The sequence below is a fragment of the Danio aesculapii genome, chromosome 5, assembly GCF_903798145.1.
Source record: "Danio aesculapii chromosome 5, fDanAes4.1, whole genome shotgun sequence".
Taxonomy (NCBI): domain Eukaryota; kingdom Metazoa; phylum Chordata; class Actinopteri; order Cypriniformes; family Danionidae; genus Danio; species Danio aesculapii.
In genome coordinates, this window is record NC_079439.1 from 24,372,441 (window position 1) to 24,391,882 (window position 19,442).

General features: G+C 39.5%; 1 protein-coding gene across 1 annotated transcript; it reads left to right on the forward strand.

Moving 5' to 3' along the window:
* The first annotated feature begins 584 nt into the window (after window positions 1-584).
* On the forward strand, window positions 585-17,899 carry nexmifa (neurite extension and migration factor a). The gene is made up of 4 exons (XM_056457652.1): window positions 585-1,082; window positions 11,032-11,153; window positions 11,343-14,925; window positions 15,308-17,899. The coding sequence occupies exons 2-4, from the start codon at window positions 11,081-11,083 to the stop codon at window positions 15,438-15,440; spliced, it is 3,789 nt and encodes a 1,262-aa protein (XP_056313627.1). The 5' UTR covers window positions 585-1,082; window positions 11,032-11,080; the 3' UTR covers window positions 15,441-17,899.
* The last annotated feature ends 1,543 nt before the right edge of the window (window positions 17,900-19,442 follow it).

A 19,442-nucleotide genomic window follows, 5' to 3' on the forward strand; every position in this document is an offset into this window, starting at 1 on the left:
CAAACAAACCCCCAGCAGTAATAATGAAAAAATAATAATTTGATATTCGTTTTTTAATAAATGTGTTTATATTAATTGCCTATGTAATAACAAGCTTGTAGACGAATATTTTCTTTAAATAAGATGGATCGTTTCACATTTTAAAATTTCACCTGAAATACTTTGCTGATATTTATTTATTTAAGTATTTTACGTAATTTCTAAAATTAAGTAATTTCTAAAAAAAATTTCCGAAATTTATATTTTTAAATATTTATTTATTTATTAAACTACTAGTAGAATTATTCTGCAGATATTTTCTGTTACTTAAATATGTAATTCCAGTCTTTTAAACAAAGATATATTTTTTACATTTTTATTTAAATGGATTTCCAACATTTTGTCTCTTTCCCAAAATTCCACAAACACACATATTTGTTTGTTTGTAACTGCGTATGTAAAACAAGTTTGTCTGTGTGAAATAATCTAAATCCGCAGAGACCCCTAGCTGCTGCTTGAGAAGCGTCCGTACGCATGCGTGCGCCTCTGCACCTGTTCAGCAGTAGCGCGCGCTCCCGACATCTCAGCGCGCCGCCGTGCAAAATATGGGGGCGCGCTCTTTATGGCAGGTCTCAGAAGAGGGGGAGCAGCAGCGCACGAGCGCGCCGTCGTTGTCAGGGACGGACGGGGTACAGCTGGGAAAAACACATCCGCACGCACGCACACCCCCGTCTCCGTCACTCACGCACATACGGCAAAAACAAAAGCGGCTCTAAAGGAGGAGAGAGCGGAGCGGGAGAGAGGGAGCATGCGGCGAGGAGCAGGGGCTGCAGCAGACCTTTGTTTGTTTCCTGGAGACCCTGGAGCGCGAGGGGATAAAATGGAGTGGTAGAGGGGCTCCGAGGCGCGAGAGGTGCGTCCACCTGCTGCTACCGGGGAGGCAGTCCGGGCTCGCGAGACGGGGCAAACATGATGAGGGCGCTGCATTGAAGAGGCTAACAAAAACACAACAACAACAACAACATATGACAGCAGTCCACACGCCGATCGACCAAACGGAGGCTTAAGAGCGGGCGGGACGCGCGGCCCGGGTGTAACGGGAGGTGAGTAGGCTGTGCGTGTTTGTGTGCGTGCGTGATGCGGTGAGTGGGCCAGTGTGACGCGCGTCAAACGCTGCAATGGGGAGAAATGGTGGAGCGAATGTCAGCTGTCATGATGCGTCCATATTGCACAGGTGTGTGTGTGTGTGTGTGTGCCATAGAGATGATGCTCAGTGTCCTGCGAAAGCCATGAGCCGCAGGCCATCGTTTGAAGGGACGGAGAGCATTGGTGCTCATGACGAATACGTGAGGCAAACACATCCACGCTCTCTCTCTCCCTCTCTCTCTCTCTCTTCATTCTTTTTACACAACATCCCCCCCCAAGCCAAGGCCACAGCTACATGCGCACTCGTTCACAGATAGCAGAAACACTGACTGTCATGTGGCGATATTCTCTACGGCGTTTTACGCATTTTCCTGTCCTCCGCGTTGGCGCGCGCGGCTCAGCGCCTGCGACCGATGCGGCATTTTGGCGATTGGAGATGCAGAATAGCAGGGCGCGTATCATAGCGCACCAGGCCTTCAATAATTAAGGCTGGACTCAAACCTGTTACGTCTCTCTGAATAATGTAAATTCTCCAGGTTATCCGAGATGCTGAAAGCGTGCTCGTCTTTCAGGCTCTAGATGTCATCGTGTTTAGACTATGGAGGACCTGTCGGTCACCGGACACCTGTGCTGGGTTGCTGTTATGGAAGTTTCTTTGATGGCGGGGTGATGATAACAGAGCCGAAGTTCTCTCGTGCACAGCTTCTGCCACCAGAATCTATCAATAGACGAAGCAGTCAATCGAGTGGACGCAGAGGCTGTTGGTTTTCCACACAGACTGCAGTCAGTGCTTAAAGCTTTCGTTGCCAGTCAGTGTACAGTCATGCTATCAGTGACCATATGACTGACTGCTTTATATTTTGGTTGCTTGTCTGACAGATTGACCAAGGACAGACTGCAGTAAATGTATTTATCTCTGAAAAAAGATCAAACAAACTCACACCGAAATGGATTCTGTTTCTCATTCTCTTTTATGCGTCTATATTTCTCTCTCTCTCTCTCTCTCTCTCTCTCTCTCTCTCTCTCTCTCTCTCTCTCTCTCTCTCTCTCTCTCTCTCTCTCTCTCTCTCTCTCTCTCTCTCGCTCTCTCTCTCCTGTAATTCCATTGTCTGTCTCTTGGGTGGATGTTGAAGCTGAATAAATATTAATTTAGTTTTTAATAAAAGCAGTTTGCAGACAGTGCCACTGCCCTGTTCTCTATCTCTCTGTCTGCAAAGATGGCAAGAATGAGCCCAGCCATACAGTTCCCAGAACAGCCCTGGGCTTTTTCTCACACTGTTACTGGTTTGGAAATAGTAAATCCTACATCATTACATAGACATTTCCTTATCTGGAAAGCAGTACATGCTGGAGAATGAATTGTGGTGTGTAAAATGGTGTTCAAAAGTGCTGTAGTGGAATTTTTCTCTTGTTTGGATTTCTGCCAACAACTGTGTCTAAGCATGTTATATTCTGGAATTATCCCGGCAAACTGTTTCATAGTGATTTTTTTATGGTTAAATTATTTAGTTTGTTTTTTTTACAAAAAAGTAACTTAACACATACTTGTAGTGTTCAGCTTATATAAGCAGGGTGCAAATACAGGGGGGTTTGAGGGGGTCAGACCCACCCTAATTAACGCTTCATTTCCCCTCAAGGATGTCAACAAAAGACGTATGGGGGTTCTGCCCTTTAATAGTTAAGAAATAGTTTGCTCTGATCTGTATCTTAAGTAATAATAGATAACTTCAATATACATTTGACCACCCCTGTAATGGTCCATACCATTGTGAATGTATGTCTGCGCCAAAAAAACTGGCAAATCTAGAGCACCAACAGACAGCATAAGTGTTCACAAAATGTTTCTTAGAAAATAAGCATTTGTACTGTAGGTGTCCGTAAAATTAGATGCATAGTTTGTATATTATTATACAGTTGCAAATGGAAGTTAAACAGTAAAATAAAAAGTACGTGCAGTCGTTCCTGGTCATCCCTTAATAGGTTTATTTAATATTGCAAATGTCATTGAGAACCACTCAATATCCCTCAAAGCACTGAAAACAATAACAAGTTTGATAAATAAATTAGATGTAATTGAATTAAATGTATAAATTTGGTTCACTGAGGCGTATTACCAAACATAATCAAAAAGCATGACTCCACCGATCGTCAATGTATAATTCACACCCTGTATATACTGTAAGTACACTCCTCACAAATCTCTCTTTTAGATTCATATTTTAATAGGAAGCTATACAATATTATATTTGTGCATATACATTAGATTAGTCAGTACTGAAGCCAAATCTAGAGCTTATCTAACAAAATAACTTATGATAACGGTCCAAAAACTAGCACGTTAGAGAAAAATATTACATGCTAATTTAAATAAGAGCAAAAATCAAGAAAGCAAATAAAATGGAAAAAATTAGTTGGAATTTTGTAGGATGTCATTTATTTTTGCAATATTTTGCTTGAATTTAATTGTTTTATCTTACAATTTCCAAATATGTTTGGTGACTAAAAATATTGTAATAAATATATCTGTTTAAATGTTTAAATGCACCAAATACATTGATTCACTGAGAAATGGATAAATTATTAATTTTCAAAATGGGGTGTACTCATTTAAGCCGAGCACTGTAAATATCTATACACACCACATAAACTTGCATGTAAATGCATAAGATTGCTATGTCTCTTCCAATTACCGTTCACTTAAATGAGGATGTCTTTATATTCCTTATATATCTACCATTTTTCCCAAACATTCCTGAAATATTTGTTTTCATCCTCAAAATAAATGTCAGTGTTTCTTTCCTTTACCTGAATTTCTTCAAATGATCTCAAACCACTGCTTGCGTTTTAACACTGAGTCTTTAAGCAACTTCCTTGTTAGTCTTTTTGCATGCCACAAGAGGAATCTTACACAAATATTGGTCACCTCTGTGGACAATGTCTCTAATAATTCCTATAAACAAAAATAATGCAGTCCTAGGAACTCTTTATCCAAACACCTCAGAAATCACAATCTGCACGTAATCCCAAAACGGCTGAATTTTCCCACAGCTCCAGAAGATGCGAGTATGATCTGCTTCTGCCTGCCCACACTGTCTCCAGCACATTTGTTGTCTGGAGGTCTGTTTGCTTTTAATCTTGGGTGTTATAAAGAAGCGTATGAAGCGTTTCCAGGAAAATTCCCTCCAAACTTGTGAACTAAGGGTACTGTGGTGTATTTCGTCGCCTTGGAATTATAAGGTTCTGTCTGCCTTCTAAATGATTTTGAGATCAGAATCAGAGTCAGAAAGAGCTTTATTGCCAGGTATGTTCACACATACGAGGAATTTGTTTTCGTGACAGAGCTTCTACAGTGCAACAGGATTACAGAGACAGGACAAAAACAGATAATAAATATATAAAAAAATACAAGTAAGTAGTGAATGCAAGTAATGAGATATTGAGCTTCAAAGTTTTTGCATTCCATATAGCAAACAAATATGTGTGTAACAGTTTTCTTTCATACGTTAACATGACAGAGATCCTAAATATACCCTAAATGTAAATGATCAAAATTCTTTTCAATTTGCAAATTGGGGGGAAAAAACAGGGCAAATGCAGATAGAACCTTCTAATTCTGAAAAGTCATTTCCCACTTGGAATTATAAGGTTTTATCTGTCAGATCATTCATTGAAGCATAACTTATCAACAAATACAATCAGTCTGTTTATTAATTTATTTTAAAAAAATACAAATTGGTGTTTAATATAAATATGTTGATGTTTCAGAAAGTTACATTTTTGCTTTCTAAAACGTTTATTTAATGTTTTAGGATGTATACTTTTTCTTTTTCAAATTAAACATAGGCTGTGCAAAATATTTTGTCCAGTGCAGATGTTAATTCTATGTAATTAATATGGTAATATTTATTGAATTGTATGCTTTATATGAATTATTGAATTATATTTATTGAATTACTGTAAATGCATCATGAATTATAGGAAGTATTCACCCTTCATGGCTTAATATCAAATTTAAAGACTTTAAAAGAAAACAGACAATGATCAAATTAGTTTAATAAACACTGAAAATGTTTCACAGACTATATACTGTATATACATATAAAAATGTTTCACGTTTAATATATGGTACATTTTTTAATAACTGCTGCTTTTTCAAAATGTAACATTTTATCTAAATGTTAAAAATGCTTCTAAATCAGCACATTTACACATCTTTTCAGGTTTCTTCTCAGTTTTGTGTGGTGCGGCATTATTTAGTCGACTCTGATTTAGTGTTTTTTTTCCTGTCTTTCCGGCTGTCAATAGAGCAGGTCGGTGGAATGACAAACAAAGCTGATCGTGATTGGTCCTCGTGCGTGGAGTCGAAATGCTGATTGGTTCACAGAAAGAATGTTATAGAGTCAAGCTAGAGTTTGACATTGTAGATAAAACCTTTTTTGTTTTTTTAAATAAAAAGTCTTAAAGTGTACACGCTTATAAAAAAAAAAAAAAACATCACATAATGTAAATAAGTTGTCATTTCAACTCAATTTTGACAAAAATGTCAGATAGAACCTTATAATTTTAACAATTTCCCACATATCATACCAGTCTGCTTCTGAAGTTTTAGTCTTTAATTCTTTATCCCATTTTACTATTACATATAGTGTGGATGGTGAGACATGACCCATCAACACTGCATAGAAAGAGGAGATTAATTTAGGTATTGTGTAGTTATAGGCATTCATCTTCGTTTTAGTGAGTGAAGAGACAGTGTTTATTCCGATTTTCCTTTTTTATTACAGTTATCTCTTAAATTTATGGTGATTTTTAAATAAGACAAGACTTTTATATCACAAACTTTAGGTATTGCAGAATTATATTTTAGTTTAATTTGGAATCCCCACACTGTAAAAAATGATATGATCAATTAGTCATGACAACATATCTTTTTAGTTCATTGTAACTTATTAAACTAAGTTAATCACGTTCTAACTTAATTTTAAAAGTTATGCAAGCTATTTTAAGTCAGTTTAACAACATAAGTTCAATGGACTCATACGTTTAATTTGATTAAGCTTAAAAATTTAAGGCAACCAGGATTTTTTTTACAGTGCAGTGATATTAACATTTAGATTTTAAAAAATACGGTTAAACCATTTATTTTATCTACAGTGCTCAGCATAGTTGTGTACACCCCATTTTAAAAAATGAATATTTGTATCCATTTCTCAGTGAATATAGGCAATGTATTGTGGTGCATTTAAACAAAACAAATTTATTAAACATATATATTTATTTAAATAATATTTTAGTCACCAAACATTTTTAAAAAAAGAAAGATAATACAGTTAAATTCAAGCAAAATATTGCAAAAAAAATAAATTACAACCTACAAAATTTAAATAAATTTTTTTTTTTGTTGCTTGTGTTAATTTTTCTCTTTTATAAATTTGTATTTAATATTTTTTTATAACATATAAATTTGGGTGTACTAGTTTTTGGACCATTACCGTAAGTTATTATCCAGATTTGATTTTAGTACTGACTTATCTAATGGATATGCACAAATATAACATTGTCAAGCTTCCTATTAAAAATCTGAATTTAAAGATAGATTTGTGAGAGGTGTACTTATATATGTTCAGCACTGTATATATAAATTGATATTATACTTCTAATTCAGAGCTGTAATCATAGTCACTGAAATACACATGATGCCCACTCAACAGTTTCAATACTCTTGTGTAATTCATAAATCTTCAATAGGTCAGTTGTGAATTTCTATGTAAATCTACCTCGTGGGAACACTTCAAAGGTACTAGAGATCAGCATTTCTCCCTACAGCATTTGCAGCTCTGTCATGTTTGTATATTTATTTAAATAAAAAACTGCATGTCTTTTTACTTACATATATGGCACACATTTCAGACACATGCACACACAGCCTCGGGTAAGAGAGAAAGCGCTCTTTCTTTTCTGTTTCTCTGCTGTTATAAAGCTCTTTCATTTCTTTCACATCCTCAAAAGTTGTACTTCACAGTGAAGGGCAATCGGAGGACAGAATGATGTAAAACAATACAACTGACTGTAATACTGATGTGTGAAAGAGAGAGATGCACAAAAAGGTGAAAACGGGACACAAATTGTGGAAGTACTAGAGAGAGAAGAGCCATAGTTAGCATGAAGAATAAATTAACTTATGAATTATTAGGAATTTAAATTTCTGTTTTGAACTTAGAGAAGCTGAACCCAGGCTGATTCTGAATATGTAGCGCTATATACATTTCTGGAGATCGCAAAATAGGTCCCAGGAGCTACGTTTTTGTTTTCACGAATCCACCAGAGGCCACTGTGTACATTTTTAAGATCTCAAATTTCTCTCGCGAGAGCCATTCGCGCCTGCTGTTCTCACGTAAATCCAACAGCGGCCACTGTGTATGCTTTTTGAGATCTCAAATTTATCCGCGAGTGCCGTTCGCGCCTCTGTTCCTGCGTAAATCCTCCAGAGGCCGCTGTACACGTTTTGAGATCTCAAATTTATATCGCGAGTGCCATACGCACCTGGGGCCTCATGTATCAACGATGTGTACGCACAAAAACGTTGGTACGCCAGATTTCACGCTCATGTTTAGATTTACTAACGATGAAATAAACGTGAGTGTGCGTTGGTTCACGCCAACTTCGTGTCTGACGTACGTACATTTCTTGTGTGCGTTTGTTTTATTTACATTGGTGACTCCTAGAGGCAATTATGTTAGATTGCACACTACAAAGTATCTTTGAGCCGTGCAATGGCAGCTGCATGGGATGGGATCATCCGCATGTCTAGCAGATTTAGTTTTCATACCATGCAGTTAACCAACCAAACATTAAAGCGTTATTTGCAGTGATCGCCGGTTTTCCCAATGTAATCCGATCGATCGACTGAACGCACATTGCTATAAAGGTCTTTAATCTGAAGACGAATTTGGATGAATCAAAATCATTTCCATTTAAAAAATGTGCAAATAATATGTGATGCTCAAATGCGCTTAACATAATACACACACTTAATGATTCCTACTTGTCTTCCTCGTGATGAAGAGTAGGCAAAATCTGATATGTAGTGGGGGTAAAAAGAAGAATGAGTTCATCAGAAGCTGTGTTCGTCCATGATCGAACGTGTCAAAACATGTTGCCATGCGCTTTACGAGCTACGCCACTCACGCTGCTATAGACGCTACAAAATTTTACATCTTTACATCGGACCATTTCTTTTTTAATTCACTCACAGTGTGATGTTCAGACCCAACTGCGTCAACCGCATCAGCTAAACTCTCCCACTCTATTTTTTCTTTTGTCATTAATTCCGGAAGACAAACTTGCAAATAACACAGTTTTTCTCCGGTCTACCTCTGATAGCAGCACCTTCAATTCCCATTCTCTTCAAAGTTTCTCTTTTTGCTTGCTTTTGCCATTGCTTTTTAGTTTGGTTTTGCCAAAGTAGAGTCGTTAGCATATTCACACAGGGGTGGAGGCAGGGAGGCGTTTTGCGCTCGTGCATGTGCGCTCAGTTTCACGTTAATTCAGATGTACAAAGAGAATATGCGTGGGATTCCGTGTACGCAGTGTTTCATACATCTGATGTTTTAGTATGATTTCAACGCAAGTCTTCGTACATGAGGCCCCTGCTGTTCTCGTGTAAATCCACCAAAGGCCGCTGTGTACACTTTTTGAGATCTCAAATTTTACTTGAGAGTGCCGTTCGTGGCTGCTGTTCCCACGTAAATCCGCTGTTGACTGACTGACTGAATGATCGATCGACTGACCCACCCTCCTCCATCCCTAAACCCAACCAATAGTGTTTTAAAAAGCACAGATTGACCCGTCCACCCACTTCCCTACACCCAACCAACAGTTTTAAAGAGTAATCCAGAAAAAGCAAAGCCAGATTTTAGGAACCATTCTTCACTGGACTTGAACTCTGTCATTGTGGTCAACCCCTCTCTGCATCTTAAGTCATGGCGAGCTAACTAGACAAACTTTTAACAGTGGGAAATTCATCCATACGTAGATAATCAGTTAGCTGGTAAGTGTAAAAAGGTACAGCATCATACTGCCCCGTAGCATTCGTTTTAAGAGGAAATGCAGCCATACGTAATTCTGGCTACATAATTCGCGATCTCCAGAACTGGATATAGGGCTACGTTTTTAGAATGAGCCTATGTTGCGTTTTTCTGGACCTTTGGCTATTAAATGAACAGTTAATCGTTTTTAATCATTTTAGCTATTGAAAAGAATAGTTTGCTAAAAAAAACTACCGTTATTTTCTGTTTGACTTTGTAGGAGCACAGTTTCTGAGAATTCCGGTTGTCTTTTTTATTTAAGGAACAGAAACTGACTCTTAAATTCAGAAAAATACAGTTTATTAAAATGACTAACAGGAAATTACCTGTTTTTTAGGGTTACTTCATTTTAGCCTTGTAAGTTAATGGTCACTGTTTTGATTGGCTGATGTTACTGCATAGGACACAGTATCACTATTGCAGATAGTAAGTGTTTTTACAGGATTTGTCAATATAAAACCATTATTAAACTGTTTTCTTAAGGTTTGCAATGTGGAGCTGACTTCATCTATCAATTTATTTTTTATTTTTTGCCAACTCTCAATTAGATTATGCCTCGTTTACAAAACAATTTGTACCTGGTTTGCAGTCAAATGCCTCCAAAAACGAAATCCCCGACCCAATCTAGAAAAACAAACGCCCTTAAAAATAAATAATCTACTTGTTACTAATGCTGGGATCCTTCTGAAGTTTGTGTAGAGATCCAAACAATTTGCTTAAACTGAATTTGTCAAAGCAAAATTTGTCTGAATGTTCATTCTAATTGGTACTGGCTTTTGATGTCAAGTATTAGGTGGGTGTACTCTCCTGTATATGAGGACACAAAAGTCATATTAACACCCTTTTGATGGTATATGTTCATACTACTGTTCTTCTCCAGTGTCTATGGAGATCTGTAGCACCTCAAGCTCAGCAACCACCCTCCTCAAGCCTAGTTATTTATTTTCATTTTTCATATCATTTTCTTTTTGGCTTAGTCCCCTTATTAATCTGGGGTTGCCACAGCGGAATGAACTTATCCAGCATTTTTTTTACGCAGCCGACGCCCTTCCAGCCGCAACCCATCTCTGGGAAACCCATACACACTCACTCACACTCATACACTACGGACAATTTTACTTACCCAATTCACCTGTACCGCATGTCTTTAGACTGTGAGGGAAACCGGAGCACCCGGAGGAAACCCACGCAAACACAGGGAGAACATGCAAACTCCACACAGAAATGCCAACTGACCCAGGCGAGGCTCGAACCAGCGACCTTCTTGCTGTGAGGCGACAGCACTACTGCGCCACTGCATCGCCGTTATTTATTTTTATTATCATAATAATAATAATTATTATTATTATATGTTTATTCTATTTTTTCTCTTTGTTGGAAAAGTATGTCAGTGATTGAATGTCAATGGGCGGGGCTTATGGTGAGATGAGCTGTTCATCAAAGTGGGCTCTGGAAGCAGGCTATATGCAAATACATGTGCCTCTTGAGACATCGCATGACACTTTCTATCCTGACCAGCCATTATTAAAGCTTAACTGAATAAATGTTTTGTTTATGAAGAGAACATTTCAAGGAGCTTACAGCATGTTTTAATGCCACACAGACCACTTATGTGTCAAACGATAAATGCAAATGTTATTTATCATGTCATGACCCCTTTAAAAATATACTATTAAGTTCTCGGTTAATCTGTCACATCGAGATTGCTGCTAAGGGATTATTTTAAAACATTTTTTCAGATTTGTAGATAGTGCTGCTAGATTTTAAAAGAGATTTTCTTTAGCCTTTACTGTGTGTGTGTCTTTGTGTGTTTCTACAGGCTGGACAGTGATAATTATGTTAGTAAGAGAGAGATTCAGCTCAGACTGATGGATGTTCTACAGGAGTCCCGATTCTCAGGGGCAGATCACAGCCCTCGCCCAGGAGATGCCAGTGAAAATGGTAGGAGTTATTTACACAATTATTTGTTTGTTACCATGTTACTATTATACTAAATGTTATGTCTTTTTATTGTTAAAATTACACATTATTTAAAAAAATGACTTTATATCTCTGTATACCTACATTTACAGGTATTTGTCAGTAAAAACTTCTCAACTTGTCAAAATCTTTGTGCTTTTTTATTTTTAGAACCACATGACCCGTTGGCAGATGTGTCAGAAGATCTGAGGCGCTGCGATGACATTGCTCCTGCTGTGCTGTCCCTGCCCTCCCTCTGTGGCCAAAGTCAGACCTCTGAAGGTCCTCTTAGCCCAGCTGACCTGCATGATGGGACTGTCTCCAACACCACCTCTCTTTCTTCGCTCTCTTCATTCTCCTCTCTTTCCTCCCTATCATCTCTCTCTTCTGTGCCCTGTTCCAAACCTGTGACGCCCTGGTCTGTGCCACAGACCTGTGACCGGTCATCCCTCTCTAACATGGACTCCAGGGGTGGAGACTGCCTTAGCTGTCTGATCCCCAAAAATCAGACGGAACCGGAATCCTGTGAGTCCGTACTCAGCTTTGCCAGCATCAATTTACAATGCCTTGGCCCCGCCCCCAGCGCAGGTCGCTATGGTGACCAGGTTCTATCTGACCAGCTGCTCAGCGGCCCTGCCAATCCAGCTGTAACCAATGAAGGGGCTGAGGAAGGGAGGTCAATGCAGGAAAGCGAATCAGATGAGGATCCTGCATCCAGGAGCATATACGAAGGTCTCGGAGAGGAAGCACAGGACTGGAGCTGTCTAGAGACTCTCATCAGTGAGAGCCGTATGGAGCTGTTGGATTTATGTTCTCGCAGTGAACTTGCAGTCAACCTGTTCTGTGAAGAAGATGTGGAGAATTACATGTTTCAAGAGGAAGAGACATCACTTAGTACTGATGTCTGCTCACTCAAAATACGCTACGAGTCCTATCAGGATGGAGTGCAGGAGAGGACTGAGTCTGCCTTACAGAACGAGTCTCAGCTAGGTTTCTTTCCCAGTTTACCTTGCAGTAGAAAAGAGGGGCCAAAAGAGAAACCAGACCAGTCTGTTGCTATTAAAGCTGATGACCATGTGAACCCCACTATTAGCCCAGAGAGTAACTTTCTTTTTGACCTCAGTAACTCTCCGGAAGATTCTGGTGAATTTAGTGATGACAGCTCTTGCACGGGCTCCCCAGACCATGGGCTCTCCCTCCGACATGGCTGCTTATCCAGAGAAAACTCTAGCTCCTCCAGCCAGCTAAGCTACCGTCTCCGAGCCAAAAGGAAGGTGGCCTACCGAGAAGACTATTTGTACGATGTGGACTCTATAGAAAGTGAGAAAAATGCAGAAAAACGTGAGAAACAGCCTGCTGGTGTAAAAAAGGAGCGTGATGATGACTGGTGCCCGAAGAAGAGGCGGCGGTCCAATAGGAAGGACCCACCTGTTATCATTAAATACATAATCATTAATCGGTTCAAAGGACAGAGGCATATGAGAGTGCGGCTGGGACGAGTTGAACCATCACCTGCTGTTGTCTGTCTGAGTCCAAATGCTCTCCTACACTATGAGAGACTTGCACCGTTAAAAGCATACTGGGAGGCAAGAGAAAAAGAGCAGCAGGAGCAAAATAGATTGAGAGCTGCAGAAACAAATAAACGTCTCAATGGCTGCAAAAGACCACCAAGCACTAAACCCAAACGCAAGCACAGGATGGCCAGACTCAGGATCCAGCAGATCCATGCAGTACAGAATTCCCTTCCCAGCCACACTATAGTGGTCCCTATCAACAATCAGCTAGAGGGGACGGAATCACTGAAAAGCACAGAGGAACCAAAAGAGGAGATTACCTCAATTACACACACTGCCAGGGCTAAAAGCAGAACACAGGAGAGGGAGGAAAGAAGAAAGGCAGGTAAAACAGGAAAGATAAAGAAATTTAAAAGTGAAGCAAGACTACGGTTGAAAAAGTTGAAAGAAGCTGAGACACAGGAAGTCCCTGAAGCCTCTGAGATTGAGCAGTATAGCCCATGTTTACCAGAAAACCTTAGTAACTCTTTGGACTGTAATGTCACAAATGAAACCTCCAGTAACCACCCTGAAAAATGCACTTTGACACCAACTGCTACAGAGACTAATGGAAATGCTGAACTCCTCCCAGGGGGATACTTGCAGACACTTCTTGAAGCCTCTGAGTCATCGAGCACTGCTAGCATCACCTATTTCCATCCAGGGCTGCAGAACACCACATTACAGCCAGTCCAAAGCTGTGTTCTCTCTCCTCCCTCTGAATCAGAGCTACCCCACTCTCCTCCATCTGTGAACCACGGGCCTCACCGCACACATTATGTGGAGCCAAACCTTACTGAACCTAACCAGCCCATTTCATGGCCATCACAACCATCTGCTGACCAGTTGCCCTTCTCCCCAGACATCCCGACCCAGTCACCTATGGTGCCATCGGCCTTTCCCACTCCATTGCCTGTGTTAGCTGGGGATAGTACGAATGTCGCAGGCTATGGGCAGGTTTCTCTGTCAGGGTGCAGGGTATCATATGAAGAGTCCCAACCTGATGCTGATTATGGCTTGAGTCCGACTGGGTCTCGAAGTGACAGTGGTGTAGGGCGACTAGTTAGCTTTAACTCCCTGGGGTCACTTTCTGCTACCTCTAGCAATTACAGCTCGCTCAGCCTGAGAGAGGGAGAAAGGGAGAGGGAAGAGGAGATCAGTGAGATCAATGATGGCTTCTTGCCGCATTGCAGCCCACATCTTGTCCTACAGCAAAGTCTAGAAGAAGTTGCTCCACTTCGAGAGTCCACTGACCTTCTGGATATCTCTAACTTTACCCCTGACAAGTTCCGTCATTCATCGCTATCTGAGATGTCTCCACCAGACACGCCTAACTCTTCCCCACAGCTGCTGGGGAACTGTGGAAAAGTTGGAGAGTTCTCAGAGGCAGCAGAGGCAAATGTGCAATGGAACTGTGGAGCTGTGCCACAGCTTAATCAAAAGGGAAACCCACATCTCCTTCAGATACACTCTTTCAACACAGCAGAGGAAGAAGTGGGGCTAAGGGATCACAAAGGTTCATCAAAAAAGGGTGGGAAAAATGGACAAGGCCCTAAAAAGACCAAAACCACTAAAACAGTAAAAGGAGAGAAAGCAAAGCTCCCACGTCAAGGTTCTCGATCTGTGCGAAAGATCAAAGCCTTGCTAGAGGGAAAAGCTGCCAAAAGTAGCGGAGGGTCAGGAAGTAGAGCTTCATCCCCCACCCCATCGCTTAGCTTGATGGGAGCTCAAGGGGAGTGGCCTATTGCTGGGGGTGTGTCAAACGATGATCAACGGGAATTCCAGGAACCATCAAACATCCTGTCCAATATTGTGTCTGGCATGGCTGAGGTACAGCGCTTCATGAGGGCCTCTGTGGAACCTCTTTGGGGGCCTTGCCTGTCACCAGGTCAACATGCCCTTCAGAGCCAGACACTGAAGATTCTGGGTAGTGCCGCTGACCTTAAAAAGCGAGGAGGTGCCTCAGGCGGAGGTCGAGGGAAGAAAGGAGCTGGTCGTGGTAGTGGTAAAACACTGCCTAAACTTCTCCCTCCAGGATTTTTTCCTACCCTCGGATTGGACTGCCTCCCACTCCCACACCGCCCAGCCCACAAAAAAATGTACCGTCACAAAACCAGTGCTAAATTTGCCCGTGAGGAACTCTTAGCGGGCAAAAGGGATGTAAAAGGAGTAGCATTGACCACTTTGGTCGAGAAACGGAGGTAATATTTTCTCTCTGCAATGTGCCCCTTCTTTTGCTCCGTTCCCTTCCCTCGCACCCTGCCAAATCCTCCTAAAATCCTTTCCACATTTCAGAGCTGCATGGCACTGACTTTACCCACAATCCTTTGCCTGACCCATTGGAAGGCAGGCACATCCTGCATGTCAGCCCTGCTAAACTACCTACTAGACTGACTGAAGTCTCACTGTCATGGCTGCACCCTACTCACCATTGCTGCTTTGTTTCATTTTTATTTGACAAATATTTGGTTGTTTTATTTGTGTTTTGTTTGTTTCTGAAGAAGGAAATGCCTTGAAGATTCTGTTTCTGTGTGGTGTTGATCTAAATATACATTTTTTTTGTCTTTTTGTTTTCCGTTGCAGCTATAACACTGTATGTGTTAAATCAGTGCCACAGCACCGTGGTTTAAACCGAGCCCAGCGCCCTGCTCTGTCTCTCAGCAAATGGTTGCCTTCTGTTCAGGGGTCAAAGGTCATGTGTAGTATTCTGTGCTAAGAATCGATTTCCCCTCATTTCTGTGCCAACCCCTCAGAACATTGGGCTTTGACAAGCTGAAAGAAAGCATCTCGAATAAGATGCGCTTGTTTTCTGAGGTTCTGAAATTTCAAAAGAGATTTTAGTTTGTTTATAACTTGTGAAAAGGAGGTTCATTCATCTGTTCTCCAGTGAATCTCCTCCTGCCAGTATCAAAATGCTGTTGTACACAAACATATGCACTATTTACAAAACAAGATTATATCAGACATGTTCAAATTAAATGTGCCAAACTATGAACAATTAAATGTACAGACATTTTTATCTACATAAATACTTGCTGTTTTATAACGTGGCAGTGATTGAAGAGCGTGAGTGTGTGCTTGGGGTGGGGTGGGGGCGGGGGAGTTGTTAATCTGAGATTCACTCCTGTTGCATCACATCTGTATAAACAGCTACAGGCGAGGAGTCATCTCAACAATCAAAAAAAAATGTTGTTGGATTATTTTCTATGTTTTACACACCTGGCTCGTTCAAGATTAGCAGCAAGAAACGAGAGATGCTTGAAAGAATTAGAGGGAGGAAGCCGAAGTGCTTAATGGCAGAGAAAATCATTGGTTGCCTTTCATTCCAATCAGTTTCTGGATGGTAAAAGATCACTGTTCATGTGTTAACAAGGTAAGAAAATGATCATTCCTTCTTATAACCACACATATAATGCATTCTAACTTGCTTACTTCCCCGAGTTTCTAGTTTAGCAAATCTATTTCTCTGTACCTCGAATGAATTTTTACACCCTTAACCAGTTAAGATCCGGACCAAATCTTTTTTGAAGGTTTTTCTAATTTGTTGCTAGTGATGTGCATGCATTTAAAACATGATATGGATTTGTGCTGTGAATGCTGATCCCCTGTATTATTACTTTCTCTGACTCGCCTGTTTTTTCTTACCTGATCTCAAAACCATTGTTTTTCTATTGCTGTTGGAATGTTATTTGTTGTGTTATAAAAGAGGGAAAGATGCCAACTTGGTTACCCCATGTACTGTTTACTACATTTGCTGCAGGATTTTGGTTTGTACGACTCCCTGGAATCAAGTTTTTATTTGTATTTATGATCACTTTGAGTTGTCAGACACTACATTCATTTAGTTTGAGAACAATTCCCTCCTTTTTCAGAGTTCACATGCTGTAGACGATGCTGTGATTGATCTGTGGTTAGATTATTGGGGAAAATGTTGAAGAAAGCAGGTGCAGGTGATGAGTGGGGTTCCACAGCTGGTGATGCGAATCAGAAATGAGCTCCTCTAAAAACCTCTTGATTTTTGAATGAATTAATTTGAGGCAAATCAGCCTCACCAGGCAAAAGACCAGAAAAGTAGTCGGTGAAACTCATTTTAGGTTTGTTTTCCAATATAATTGTTTTCCCCCATGCCGAGGGAATGGAGATGTATCGCAGTTGGTTCAGGTCCGTGACTCAGGGAACCCAACTGCATTCACATCTCTCATTCCCTCTGCTGCCCCCTGCTGTACTGTTGTTACACCTGCAGGACATCTGTGATGCCAGTGCCGGGTGCTCTTGTTCAGATTTCGAGAATAGAGTGAACTTTTATAGCACATGCATATTTATATCATTTCCGAAACAGTGTTATTCCCCTATAAGTGCATCATGTAAAGTGAAAACAGGCATATCAAAAACTTAATCGTGCCCTATTTATGAATGTATTATATTGTCAAGTTGGAAGTATTATTTTGATGATTTATTTGACACTGCATTACTTGTAACTACTTTTGCCTTTTTTCATCATCAAGGAAAAAAAATCAACTACTTTCTACTGCCTGGTCTATCTTCGCCAGGCGGATTATCAACGAACTCTCTTGATGTAGGAAAAAAAATGATGACCTGTATATTTTTCATTGTGCCAATTTGTAACATATTTTCTAAGTGTATATTTTTCTTAGAAAGTGATGTGAGGTCGTTCTTACTGTGGCTTCGTTCTTTTCCCTTTTCCGCGAGTGAAAAGGTTGCTAATTGCCATGATGTTTTCTTTCTTTTAATTTTCCTTTCTCTCTCTCTTATTTGTTTTTTGTTTGTTTGTTTTAAAACCAAAAATTGAAAATACTATAAAAATAAATAAAAAACTATTGTAAAGGAGAGAGAAGGAGAGCAAGCTGTGACTCTTTGTTGAGAGTTTTTGTAATTGGACCAATCTTGTTGTAAGAGTGTTGTGCTCTAGTAAAAATATATATTAATTTAAAGATTACATTAAAAAAAGAAACCATGAAAACAGACAGTGGAACAATAAACACTAATTTGTGATCTCATTGCTGTTTTATAGATTTTCATGTAAAGGATTCTAGTATTTTGTTTTTGTTGTATCTGTCACAAAAGTTGAAATATTTGTGATCAAGCCTGTATGGTGACAAATGTAATATTGGTAACTTGCTGAGTTTTGTAATCATGTTTATGGAATAAATATTAATTAAAAGAGCTTTTGATCACTTGTTCACTACTGTCTTATTTTTATAACGTATTTAAAGGGCGCCTATTTTATCCCTTTGACAAGATGTAAGATAAGTCTTTGGTGTCTCCAGAATGAGTCTGCAAAGTTCCAGTGCAAAATACCCATCAGATAATTTATTATCACCTCCAGAATCTGCCCATTTTGGTGTCTGACTACAGTGTAGCTGTTTTTGATGATTGCTATTCACCTTATTCCTTGCGTATGAGCGGGCGCAGCCATTCAAATTTTTTTGGCTCGACTTCCAGTCTCATTCTCTTCCATTCATTTTTAGACATTAAAACAGCTGGTTTTGCTGTTTGATGTTGCAAACTGATCTTTTCTCATTATAATATTCTACTTTGTCTGTATAGTCATGAACACACTTGTTTGAAGAGCAAGTATTTTGATCGTTTTCTGCCGTTTATTATTCCTAGTCATTTCTCTCATAGGCAACTGAATCGGAAGTTCAAAAACAATCACAAAACGAGCACACTTCCACATTGAAGAATAAGGTCAATAGTGCAGCTGTTTTTGTAACCTGTGGCTTGAAATGCAAATGAGCTGCTTCTCTCTGCCCACCGTTCCCATGTGCGTGTTTGCTTCTTATCATGCGTTATGTCAGATAAACAGCAGTCAGTGACAGACAAACTCGGATGAAGCTGAAATCAGCTCATTAGTCAAAAATACCAAGTAAGTTTATTGTATGTATTTGGGGTTTATTCAAGCCTTTCCGAAATGCTGAGTCTCACGCACACACATAAGTGTCCCGTGGTGATTATAGTGGTTAAGAATTACATAGTGATTTTACTGTCTTTATTACAAACATGCTGTTTTAAAAACGTTTGAAACTTATAGAAACCACAGAGGGTTGTAACAAATATTTTAAACTCAGTTTATTTGCAAATCAAATGTTCTGTAGACATGTGTATATTTTATTGTCCGCAAAGTGTGACGTCATACGAAGCAGCTTCTGGGTCCAAGCGCACTATCAAACTGTATCGGGAGACTCAACAAATGGTAATAATAAATGTTTACAAAGCTAACTAATACTTTAGAAAATCATGATTGCAATATATATATATATATATATATATATATATATATATATATATATATATATATATATATATATATATATATATATGTGTGTGTGTGTATGTATGTATATATCTATATAGTGCCCAATATCTGATGACCAGAAAGTGATTTTTTTAATAAATTGCTAACATTTTGGTATTTGTGATGCAGCAAGCCCAGAGACTGTTGTGTACTATGATTTTATATACAATTCTCTTTAATGTGTGATAGGACTAAAAAGTGGCCATAAACAAATATTTTCTCAATTCAAATGAGTAACTGCATGGACCCGGAAACAGTATTTCATACGTCACCACTTAACAAGCGTGTATAGAAACATGGCGCTTGTCAATCAATTCGGTGGGCGGGGAAATCGCATTCCTATGTCAAATTGCAGTGGGCCTCAAAATCACTGGGATTTAGATCCTATTATAACGTCAGGCA